This window comes from Myodes glareolus, chromosome 8 (genome assembly GCF_982192425.1).
Source record: "Myodes glareolus chromosome 8, mMyoGla1.1, whole genome shotgun sequence".
Lineage (NCBI taxonomy): Eukaryota > Metazoa > Chordata > Mammalia > Rodentia > Cricetidae > Myodes > Myodes glareolus.
This window is the reverse complement of record NC_142033.1, coordinates 1703160-1716259: the sequence shown is the minus strand read 5'-3', so window position 1 is coordinate 1716259 and position 13100 is coordinate 1703160. Positions and strand designations below refer to the sequence as shown.

The following is a 13100-nucleotide window of genomic DNA, read 5'->3' as shown; positions in this document are numbered from 1 at the left end:
AGTCTGCCCAGTCCTCTACTGCTCTGAGTCCTTACCCATTACTGAGACAAACTCAAAACTTATCTTAATGGCCAACTTAAGTTCCACAAATACTTCCAAAGAACATTTTATTTTGCTAACAGGTGCCACGATAATATTAAATTCAGAAATACTATTATCAAAACGTCTAAAGAAAGCTGGCATTGCTATAGAAAAGATTACACCTAGTTCTCTATGAAAGACAAATCACAAGGGCAGTATGGCATCAAAACGTCCATCAGCCATCAGGGTGACAAGGCACAGGATGACTCACTGTGCCCCACTACTGCTCAGGTAACCTCTGATGCAGCTTTATTGTTAAATTAGTCCAGCTGTATCTTTTTAAAGGGTCAGTTCTTGAGTTAACACAATTGTCAGTATTGCCTACAGATTTCTTCAGTCTAAATTCTAACAGCCATGAATATTTATTAGGATGTAATTTCATCTCTGGATCTCAGTGACACAGATAAACCACTCAAGCTTCACTCCTGGTTTTTAATAACACTAGAACAAGTTGATGGAATTACAGCTTTGCATGGACCACTGAAAGTCTTATTCCTCATAAAATAGTAAGGCTCGGATGCATCAAGGGCATTGCAACTCTTAAAGGAGCTGAGCTGACAGCATAAGTAGTTAAAATGTCACACCTTCTCTCCAGAAATCAGCTCTAAAGCTCAGACGACATGCATCTCTCCAGTTATTCTCATGTTTGTGTATGGATATCCATACTCCTCTACCTGATGCCCCCAACCCTCTGACCCCCTCATTAGCTAAAGCTGCTATAAGCCCTTTGTCATAAAAAATTCAATTTATTTCAAATACTTGTAGTTCTTTTTGAACAAAAGGCTTCACATAAACAAAAACTGATTAACAGAATGGAAATTGTATTCATTTTTCTTAATCTACCCGTGCATACCCATTTCTGTTTCTGTTACCCAGAAAGCACTGCAGTGCTGACTGCCTGCTAGCGTGTTGTGAGTCAAGTAGGGAGCGTCAGACCCTCCACCACCTGCATTTTCAGGTAGGTCATCACAGCTAGGTTTTAAAGACACACTAGTCAAAAGAAACATGAAAAGTCTTGCTAGTAAAAACCAATGTAAGACATCAACTTAACCAAGTCTACGGTTGAAAATGAGGTTTCTTCTCTAAAATTCACCCTATGAACGAAAGGAGCGAACCTTCTTTGAAAATTTAACCTAGGTGTGGTACATGCCTTGGATTCCAGCAATGAGAGGCAGAGCCAAAAGAATCAACAAGACTTTGAGGCCAGTTTAGTCCACACAGCAAGCTCTAGGCTAGCCAAGGCCATATATTGAGAGGCTGTCTCAAAAAGACAGTATATAATCACGATAAATAAATCTATAAAAGGCAGCATTACACTGACACTTACCTTGCATTCAATCTCTGCCTGTCTGCGCTTTGCCTCACTTAACTGGGTAAGCAACCCTTTGTTCTTCGCAGAAAGAGAATGCACCTTCTCCTGCAGACTGGTGACCTCTTGTTCTGCTCTTCGAAGTTGGTTACTATTGATCTGGTTCTAATGAGAAATATAAACAGACTCACTATAGATAAAAGACTGGAAACTCTAATTAATTTTTACCTGTAAATCTTATACTTCAACAATCATACAAAATGTTTTTTTAAATATTTATTAAAAATGGAAAAAGATATGAGACAAATCTTCAGGCAAGCGTGTAGCACGTGTATCCCAGCACTAGGGAGCTGAGGAAGAAGCACTGGTAAGACAACCTGGGGCTACCCTGTGAACCCGACAGCCCATACTACACAGCAAGACCCTGTCTCAAAAATAAATCTTTAAAACAAAAACCTTGAATTCTCCAAAAGAATATTATAAATTCTTAATCAACATACCAGAAAGGCATGGTGGCATCTATCTGCAACATCAGTATTTGGAAGGTAGAGGCAGGAGGACCTGGAGTTCCAGGCTACCTTTGTTTGTGTAATACAGAGTTTGAGATTAGCCTGGACTACATGAGACCCTGCTTCTAAACACTAGAAATAAATACTTAAATAAACAAAAATATAACCTACATATACCACTTATGCAAAAAAACCTGTAAACTATGAGGACCTAGAGACAATGACTTCTGAAACCTGGGGACAGACACGGGAGACAGAGCACAAACGGAACTGTAAACTCTCTCACACCACCAATGTGTCAGGGGTTCTCGATCTTGGTCAAGTTATTTAATCCTAACAAATGTCAGTATTCTGGAAAAATAGGAAAACACTACATTTTGCCTTTCGGCTATGTCAGGAAGACTGTGAGGGAGGGCACATGCACAGGGGCTGCAGAAAAAAGTTTGCAGGCGCAGTGAATACTCAGTTGGCACTGGCCTTTGATTCATTCTGCCTTGTTCTATGAAAAACAGAAAAAAATAGTTCTATAAAAAAAAATTTTAAATCTCTGGTTTAATGGGAAAGTAGGTATAGTTTAAGAACTCCTTATAATAAGAAAATTATATAAGGACTTTACATAAAATAAATACTTAAAATTATTAAAGATACAAAAAATGGAAAAAAGAAGAGCCGGGCATAGTGGCACACGCCTTTAACCCCAGCACTTGGGAGGCAGAGGCAGGTGGATCTCTGTGAGTTTGAGGCCAGCCTGATCTAAAAAGCAGGCTCCAGGACAGCCAGGGATACACAAAGAAACACCATCTTGAAAAATCAAAAAAAAGGGCTAGTTCCGTAAGGATGCTGTAATCCTGACTAGTCAGTGCACTGAAGCAGGAGGCCCATACACTCCAGGCCAACGTGGAGGATATTGTGAAACAGAGCAAGCCCAGATGACTTAGTGAGACCAGGCCTCAAAGCAAGAATAGAGCTGACAGCACCTCTATCGTGGGTGTGAGCTCCAGTGGTTTAAAACATAAACGAAACACACGGGTGTGAGTACAGAGCTCAGGGAGCACAGTTAATCCAAGGATATTAGAGCAAATACATCCTCACCAAGATACGTTATAATAAGACTCAGTGGGCTGAAGAAACAGGCAAGTCAAGGAAAACAGAGTCCATATGAAGGGAAGCTACTGAAGGCATTTTACCAGTCAACATATATAATGTTTAAAAAAAATTCTTTTCAGTCCACAAGAGTTTACTCAATTAAGTGCTCATATGAGAGCAAAGGTACTTCAGGAGCCAGGGGTCACAGTTCAGCCATGGCCAAGGCCTAGAACCAAACCACACACAACCAATTCCAAAAGTGGCACAAGAAATGGCATCAAGAAAACCCAGTCACAAAGACACAAATCTCTCAAGGGGGTCAAACCCCAAATTCCTGAGGAACATACGTTTAACCAAGAAGCACAAAAAAGGCCTGAAGAAGATGCAGGCAAGCAATGCAAAGGCAATGAGTGTTTGCAGAGGCCACCAAGAGTCTGTGAACCCAAGGTGGCCCAGTCCAAGATGCCAAATGGCCCTGGTCGCAAACTCCACCATCTTGCCTTCCTTGCTCACCCCAAGCTTGGGAACTGGATTAGAAGCTACCTGGCCAAGAGTCGTAGGCTCTGCAGTCAAAACTCACGGATGAAATCAAATCCAGGCCTCGGCTCCAATATAGGCTCCAGCAGTGCCCAGGCCCTTGTGAAGGCCCCTGTCTGCCAGCATGAAGGCAGATGGGCTGGTGTCATACACCCACACGCTATTTAGGTGATCAGTGCCCTATGTTGTTTTACAAATAAACTTGTGGCAAGATCTGTTTAAAAAACAAAAAGAGTAAAGGCAACCTCAACTGAAGAGAAAGTCAAGTATAGTGACATCAAAACTATAACCCTAGCTATCTGGATATATTCTGAGTTTGAGACCTGCCTGGGTAATAAAGCAAGACACAGAAGAAAGAAAGAAAAGGGGAAGAGAGACAAGAGGGCAGGAGGGAAAGAAGGAAGAAGGATGTGACGGCAGCAGTGTCTGACAACCTGAGGCACAGGCCACGCCCACAGAGTAAGGTGGAGTACGGAACAACACGGTATGTTCTTCCGAGGGCCTGGAGCTTAAAATAGAGATATAGCTACTGCCTTTAGAATTTGTTTAGTCAGGCGTGTTTCCAATTTTTCAGGAAATAAACATTAATAATTATAAATAACTAAAATAAAATAATTATAGGGCTGTAGAGATGGCTTAGCAGGTAAGAGCACTAGCTACTCTTCCAGAGGACCTGGGTTTAATTCCCAGCACCCACATGGCAGCTCAAAACTGTCTATAAGTCCAGGATCCAACACCCTTACACAGACATACATACAAAAAAACACCAATAAAAAATAAATTAATTTTAAAAAATAATTCTAAAAGTCAAACTAATATAGAGAAAGTGAAAGAAAAAATTAAAAACAGGAGAGAAGGAAAAGATGGATTTGGGACAGAACGGAAGGTACAAACCAACAAATAACGAGGACTTTTGAGTGGGATCAAAAGAGCTAGAACGCCGCTTCCAACCCTCTGATCAAATAAGGGTGGGGGTGGGGACCAAGACTGAACTCTGGGTTCTGCCCAGAAGCCTCCTTGGGAAGAAGGGAGGAAGGGATCTAAGCCATTCTAACCAAGGCAGAAGCAGTCATAGCTGCAGAGAAAACTCAGTTAGAATAAACATCAGACTAACAGAGGCCAAGTGTTTGGTGTAGAAAGAGTCACAGTTCCTTTCTGCATTCTTGTCATAAACCCCAGCAGGCACACACAAAGGCTGGCGAGTCTTAGGACATACCCACAGCATGGGCTGGACAGAACGGGGAGAAGCACTGGCTCTACCATCTCTTCCAAGGAAGGAAAGCTTTACCTGGCATGGGACCAGCGCACACTCCTGCCTCTGGGGTTATACAACACATTATATCTGGAAGAAGAGGCAGTAATATGTTCTGGATCAAGGACTGCAGCCATTGGCGGGCAGAAGCATTAGAAGGCCAAACACCTCTGATACAAAAGCAAACTGGAGGCTAAGGCTTTATTGGAAAATGGGAAACAACCCTCCAACCTCAGCATCAGCAACAGAACGGCAGTGCTGGAGACACTCCCAATTCCAGGGGGTGATGCAGAGTGAAGACACCAAGTTTCTGAGGAAAGCCCTCTGAGAAACCAAGCCTCATTCTGAAAATGAGGTATGGCCACAGGGATTTAAGCCGGGTGGTGCAGTGTATATAACCACAGAGCAAACCTCAACTCAGCACGTCTGACTGTATAAACTCAAATCTGCCACATGAAAGGCCTGGCAGGAGGAAATGTGTACCCATTTCAAGGCACAAAAGCTGCTTCCCTTAGGTACTGCCTATACAAGACACCCGACTATTGCTACCCCCCTTCCCTGTGCTACGGAGAACTTCTTTTCTGGTGTGTATTTGTTGGGGCACATGATGAAAACATGTGCACAGCCTGTATGTCTGACGGCTCGGCTGTCCATTCTTTAATGGCTGGGCATTGCTTCAGATTTCAAAGGTTCTCCAAAACATGTCTGGAATTTGACTCACCCCCATATATATGTACACACACACACACATATACATATATAAATTTTGATCATAAAAATAAAACTTCCCACTATAAAATCTGATTTTTACTTTTCATAATTTTAGCCTCTTCCACATTTTTTAACTTCAATGAAACTTTTTGAGGAAATAATTGAGTGCTATGAAACAAGGTACATCCACCCTGAAGACATTGCATGTTCCCAGCAGCCTGCCTGACATGGACTGACCACATATGTTCACTAGAACACAGAATGAGGCATGAGTAAATGATGCCCCCTACTGGCTGAACAAAACTCTGAAAATCAGCAGTATGCACTGCTCCCCCTCCCTATGTATCCACGAATTCGAACTGCTAATGACTGAAAAGTTTTTACATTGTATCTGTACTGCATATGCGTACACTTTTCTTGCTATTATTCCCTAAATAATACAGTATAACCATCACTTTTGTTGCTTCTGTGCTACATTAGGCATTGTACCTAGGGATGGTTTGAAGTATACTGGAGAATGTACATGGGTTACAACAAATAATAAACCATTTTATTTAAGTAACATGGGCATCTGAGGATTTCAGTATCAGCAGAGAGCCTATAGTCTGCAGCATGGATCCACAGGACAACTTTACATGAAATACAGCTCCAACAAATGTCATTCATAAGAGCCAAATTCACCTTTACAGAGCAAACAAGCGTTATTAGGGAAACAATCTGCACATCTCGGGCCCAACACAGCTAAGACAGAGATGTGACACCGAGGAGAGATCTGAGGAGATGGGTTTAGACTTAAATTTTAAACTTATTACTCAGGATCACATTATGTAACTTGAAAAGGCAAAATGCACATTATAGCTGACACCTGCGATTCTCTACTGGAAATATATGGAGACAGCTAAGACCATCTGGAGGGCAGAGGCCAGGGTGCTAAATACCCCATGATGTACAGACTAGCTACAAAAAACAAAATTTCTGTAAAAGGAGACTTGCTTGCATTTCCCAGCCACCCAGACCCAAATAATCACAGAAAAACTGTATTAATTATAACTGTTTGGCCAAAATTTCAGGCATATTCCTAGCTAGCTCTAATATCTTAAATTAAGATTCTATTATTTAATATTTTACCACAAGGCTCTTGGTTTGTTACTTCACATCTTGCTTCTTGGGTGGCTACATGGCATCTGCCGACTCCACCTTCTTTCTCTCTGCATTCAGTTTAGTTTTCCCACCTTGCTATATTCTGCCCTGCCACAGGCCAAGGCAGCTTCTTTATTAACCAATGGCAAAAACATAGTCACAGCATATAAAGCAGAATTCCACATTAAATTTCTAGCCCCAAAATTACATATTCTGGTTGAGGAACTTTGCTGTACATAAATTACCCTTCTTAATTGTGCACCAAGGCAACCCTAATAAACCCAAATGCAGTTTGGCTTGCTTAAATTTTGTTCAAGGATCAAAGCAGAGATTAAATTCCTAGGGAAAAGGTGTTTATGCCTATAATCCCAGTACTGGCCACCAGTCTGAAGTTAATCCAGGCTACAGAGTGAGTGACAAGCCAACTGTAGCACAGATTCTAACTGTCCTTGATAAAGAAATCCGGAGTCAGCTACTAGGGAGTGAAAGCTGAGAGGTCAGAGAAGCAGTGAAGCCAGCCGTTAGAGACCTTTTACCTCTACTAAATCCTCAGACCACCTTCCCAGACTGCGTCCTCTGACGATTTCAGATTACACCTCAGACTGCATCTGAGCCCCTGCCTCCTCCTGCCTTATATCCCCTGTCCCCTCATATTCCCTGTCCCCTTATATTCCTCTGTCCACTGGTCTCCACCTCCCCAGTGCTGGGATCGCCTTTGTGTGAGCTCTGCTTCTCTTACAGACTGGATCAATTTCTCGTAGCCCAGGGTGGCCTTGAACTAACAGAGATACACCTGTCCTTTTCTTCAGAGTCCTGGGATTAAAGGTGTATGTCACCACTGCCCGGCCTCTAGTGGCTTAGCTCTGCATTTGGTCAAGCTTTATTTGGTAAAACACAAAATATCATTACAGCCCGCCCGCGATATTGCACACCCTGTCTCAGAAAACAAAGCTAAAACAAAACAGGGCTGGGGCAGAGCCTGTCGGCAAGAGTGCCTGATGCACCAGTGTAAAGGCCCGAGTGCAGATCGTCAGTTCTCACGTAAAAGGCAGGCTCACGTTTGCAATCCTAGACCTGGGGTAGACACAGCAGGAAGATCACCAGAGCTTGCCTAACGGTAAAAAGTGCTAAGTTGCCGGTGTTCCAGGCGCAATGACTGACCAGACCCCATCGCAAGAGAATAAGGACAGGGAGCAGCAGTGACTTTTGGCTTTCTACACGAGAACGAGAAAACTGCTGTCTAGACTTCATCTTTACCTTAATTCTAAGGATTTAGGCAACAGAGACAATGTTAAATTTTTTGCTCATTTGCCACCCTCTAAACACAACGGCATAAAATTTGAATTTCCCATTTAAAGCCTAGATCTTCACTCTTCATAACTTTATAGTATCTCTTCAATGTTATTTTTAGTTACATAAAAATTTTGAACAAACAGCTGTCAGACTCTGATCGAGCGCTTCACCTGGGCCTGCCCGTCATACCTGCGTTTCCATTTCCATCATCCTCTGCTTCATTTCTCTTATTTCCGCCTGGGTCTCTGCTTCTCTGAGGCGGATGCTCATCAGCTCTTCCTGTAACTCATTCACAGTGTTCTTCTTGGGCGGGTCTTTCCATCGTCCAGAAGTTCGAGCTAAATGACGCTAAAGCATACAATTACACTGCAGCAAATACTTTATCAAAATAAGAGCTAACTTTACAGAGCAGATACTTAAGATTGCTCAAGAACATTTTACTTGTTTGAGAGAAGCTTTTGGTTTGTATTCCTGGCAGACTCTGGGCTTAGGGTTTTCCGCCTCAGCCTAAGTGTTGGGATTCCTGATACCTGATACACATCACCATGTTCAGCTTAACTACACTTTGCTGCAGCTGGGTACTTGTGAAATACATTTTTAAAAGCCATGACAATATCAAGGAATAATTTCCTTTGTTCTTTTAAAATTACATTATATTCATTCACTGGCTCCACGGCGCTCATAAGGAGGTCAGAGGACAGCCGGCAAGAGTCGGCTCTCTTCCACCTTGTTAGTGCAGGAGACCCAATTCAGATTCGCAGCCTTGGCTATGAGGCCCTGCACCAAGTGTCCCCTCCATTGACCTCAATCTTTACTAGATGTCTCTTCCCACCCTCAGTTTAAACCAAGATCACCAATCTGAAACTGTACTGTTTTTAAAAATTCATTCTCTTCTGTCTTTCACATTGTTACATTCTATTCTTTATCAAATTTCCCTTACAAGATACATTTGTGAGAAGATACCTAAAGTATCATTTATTTTTATGATAAGCATTTTCAAAGAAGTCAGAAATTTACAAATATACACTGGTGTCCTCCTTCAGCTGTTTCCATCTTCCCAATAATGTACCTGATAGCAAAGCAAATCTCTGTTTGCTAAGTGACCGTTAAGTTCCACCTCTACACCATAGGTTGTCTTTGTGTAGTGGGCAACAACTGACACAGACACTGAAACTGATCAAAGTGACGAAGTGCTCATAAAAGAGACACCTGTGCCAGGTCTCACTGAGGCTTACGGAGCTGGGGGGTGGGGAAGCCCAGGACTGAACAGTGTCCTCTGGACACGACAGGACCACTGGACTCATGAACCCTCAGCTGAGGTTGCCTGCACAAACCCTGTATAATATCAAGCCAGTACATATTCCAGCATGAAGGGGCAGGCCCTGAGCTTCCACCCACAGCTAGGAGCTACCGACAGTTGTTCCTGGAGAAGGGGAATCACTTTTCCTTAACAATGCAGCCCCTGGTAGACCAATCAAGCTCACATGGATGACCCCACACCCATGAGTACATGAGCAGCACAGACAGGATGAGTGAGTTTAAAAGAAACCACAAACGAGGATCTGAAATTGGAAGGTAAATTTTATATCTTGGAGGATCTGGAGTAGGCACGAAGATGAATGTGGTCAGAATACACTGCATACATGTATGACTTTCTCAAAGAATAAAAATATTATATTTAATAAAAAAGAAAGTTTTATACTGTGTAAGTTTTGTACTATTTATAGTTCTCTAGGAAACTTGAACAATACAAAAGTTCAAAGCAATAATAAAAATATGATCTTGCTTATAGTTTATCTTTGGCTTCATTTAAAGAATTATATATAAAGTACATCTTAGATGTGCTTTCAAGTTGTAAATGTTCTCAATTGTGACCCTAAGCAAGATTTCTTTTCATCACCTACTGCTGGTCACCAGGTATTTCAAATTCCCAGAACTAAGTCCTTGGTTTTAGTTCTGTTGGAAAAGCACAGCAAGCCTGACATACCTGCCAGTGTTCTTCTAGATCTCTGACCTGCTGCCGAAGTTCTTTCAAACCCATAATGGCTTCCGCTTCTCTCAGCTTCACGGCAATGAGCTCCTCCTGAAGCCTTGCGATGTTGTTCTCATCAGGGAATGAGTTGTTCTTCTAACGTCAGAAAAATTGAGATTTAAAAAAAAAAAAGTCACGTTTTTTAAAACTTAGTTTTGGACGGCTGTGTGTGCCCACGCACACACCTGAGGAGGCTGGAGGCTAACCTGCAGGAGTCAGTTTTCTCCTTTCACGTCGGGGTTCTGGGGACAGAATTCATCTCTATTGGCATTTTTAAACATGAAAATATGTATGGATTTGTATGAAAGTAACCAGGAAGAACTGACACTCTTAACTGAAGAAGATGAAAAGATCTCCCATGCTCATGGGTTAATAGGATTAACATAGTAAAAATGGCCATCCTAGCAAAAGCAATCTACAGATGCAATACAAGCCCATAAAAATTCCAACACAATTCTTCAAAGAAATTGAAAAATAAGTCTTCAATTTTATATGGAAACCAAAAATCCCAGAATAGCTAAAACAATCCTGATAATAAAGAACTGTAGAAGTATTCACACCCCATTTTTAAGTTGGAGCACAGACCTATAACAATAATCTGATTGAAGAGGAAACAGAGAATAGTCCTGAGCTCACTGATACAGGAAAGGGTTTTCTGATTGGCAGCCTTAGAGTTATTTTTACTTTCTGCCTTTCCGCTCTCCCTGTAGACAGGGTCTCATGTACACACTAGACTGACCTCCAACTCACCATCTAACCAAGGCTGGGATTGCAGGGATTGCCATCTGGAGCTGGGCACATTCTAGGCAAGCACTCTACCATCTACCAACTAGCAAATCTCGAGTGTGAAAAGCATCAGGTCTAACTCAGTTCAGCAAGTACTGCACAAGAATCTGGCTCGGCCCCGGCCAGAGTAGGAAGAAGAGGTATTTACACAGTTTCCCACCTTCTCTATGTCCAGAGTAGGAAGAAGAGGTATTTACACAGTTTCCCACCTTCTCTATGTCCAGCACTTTGTCCTGCATCTCCTTCAGCGCACACTGAGACTCAGCCTCACTCAGCCTGGCTTGGACCAACTCCTTCTCCAGCTGCAGCACGAAATCTTCATTGTAGGAGGAGCTGCATTTATGCTAAAGGTTATAGACATAGACTGAAACTTTAGGGAAACACAAGCATGGAAATATACACATTCAGAAAAACTATAAAGTTATATAATGTGGGTATCTACCCAGTATTCCAAATTATTTCCCTTTTCCCAACAAATGAGTTTAAAACGAAAAGAAAAAAGAAAAGCCGGGTCCTGGTATCTTTGAGGAAGACCACATAAATCAGTTTTGGTAAAAAGTTATCACACTCCTCAACCCTGCTCATATGAAGTATCCGTCCTCTTTGTGTCCACTCTCAAGAGCTTGTTCTGACTCTGCAGACAACAGGGCACCCGTCAGCCTCCCACGGTCACTTAGGACTTGAGATCCTTGCTGAGAAAGGTGATGAACAAAAGACAAACTGGTTTTCAGTGCAAGTCCCTTGCGTTCAACCCCCAGCACCATGACCAAAAGTATAAAATTGAATAAGCACATAAAATAATTCAAAATAATTCATATGATTTTATGGTGATGGCATGTTGAAATATTATTTAAAATTAAGGTGATTATTTAAAATTGGAGTAAACGAAAACATTAACTTCCCTTTTACTCTTTTCAGTATGGATAGTATCTTAAGACTGCTTAGTTAGCTCACATTAAAGACTACAGAGCATATAAAGCCTAAAAATTCTATTTCCATGCATTGAAAGTAAAGATTAAGGTGAAATACCTTAAACCCTAAGAAAGAAAATTTTATTTGCTTTAGAAGTGTCAATTTCTTTAAAATATTTGTATGGAGTAGTATAGAAAGAGAAAAGCAATTGCTGCATAAAGAGACAAACCACAGAGGCAGGACATGTCCCCTGTCCCTCTCTACTCCACTGGTATTCACACACCAGTGAGGTCACTAGCCGTTTCTTAAAGCCCATTCCATATAAAAGCTGTAGCACAAAAGCAAAACATCGGTGAATAAAAAGGGCCTCATTTTAATGTTTAATTGCATTCAAATGTTTACCTAGGAATTTAGAGCTACTTTTAAAAATGATATAATGTTTTTACTTATTCCCAAGACAAAATATGTAATAATACATGTAAATAAAAAATAAAATAGTAAGACAGTACATGTGACAGCCACACTCATGAGCATCAGTAAGAAATAAACAGCTACAAAATGCAGAGTGCTCCAGAACAAAATACATACTCTGATCTCCACCAGTACATGGCCCCCAGAACTGTTCCCAAACCATCCCTACCACTATGCCCGAAATGGCTGTGTTTTTTGTTTTTGTTTTCATTTTTAAATCCATCAGTTACACCTGTAACTGAGCAGTTGGGAAGCTTAAGAGAAGAGAATTAAAAATTCAAAGCTACTCTGGACTACAGAATGAATGTGGTCACTACGGGCAACTCAGGTATCAAGACAAAGAGTAAAATGCAGGCTGGGACCTAGCTATCAGTTAGACCGCATGTCCAGCATGCATGAGATTTACATTCAAATCCCAGTACTATCAAAAAAATACCTATCATTCAAATGTTTTCTTTCTAATACCTACAAAAATTACATAAATCCTTTAAAATGGAAATTTATCTCGTTATTTTTAATTATCGCTAATGATAAAGAAATGTGATGAAAACAAGTATTTTCACTACAGTGACCTCTATTTCTTATTTAAAATGAAAGGCAAACGCTATATATAAACCTAATACATTGAACCTTTAGATCGAAGCCAAAATTACTTTATTTAAAACATTATTATTTTTTAAGTTTACATGTCTATATGTGTATATTTGTGTGTCTTTAAGAGTATATGACACGTGTGTGCATGCCCTCACAGACCACAAGAGGGCATAAATTTTATAATAGGGATGGAAACTCGTATGTGCTACTGAACATACTTTCTTAAATAAATTATTTAGGAAAATCCGCAACTTCCAATGATAAGCAAAAGACAAGACTTACACTTTCTAAATTTAAATGAGTATGTCATAATCATTATACCAATTGCATTAAACCATTAAAGATCATATGAAATATTGAATAAACAGAAATCTATGAACCCAGAAT

General features: G+C 40.9%; 1 protein-coding gene across 7 annotated transcripts in view; it reads right to left on the bottom strand.

Moving 5' to 3' along the window:
* The window catches only part of Evi5 (ecotropic viral integration site 5), a 141893-nt gene that overhangs the window by 51220 nt on the left and 77573 nt on the right, over window positions 1-13100 (bottom strand). For all 7 annotated transcript variants that reach the window (XM_085691513.2, XM_085691515.2, XM_085691516.2 and 4 more), the window contains 4 exons: window positions 10946-11080; window positions 9906-10046; window positions 8108-8266; window positions 1409-1555 (listed from right to left, as the gene is read on the bottom strand). In XM_085691513.2, the coding sequence (XP_085547639.2) occupies window positions 1409-1555; window positions 8108-8266; window positions 9906-10046; window positions 10946-11080 (582 nt within the window). The remainder of the gene's footprint in view (window positions 1-1408; window positions 1556-8107; window positions 8267-9905; window positions 10047-10945; window positions 11081-13100) is intronic.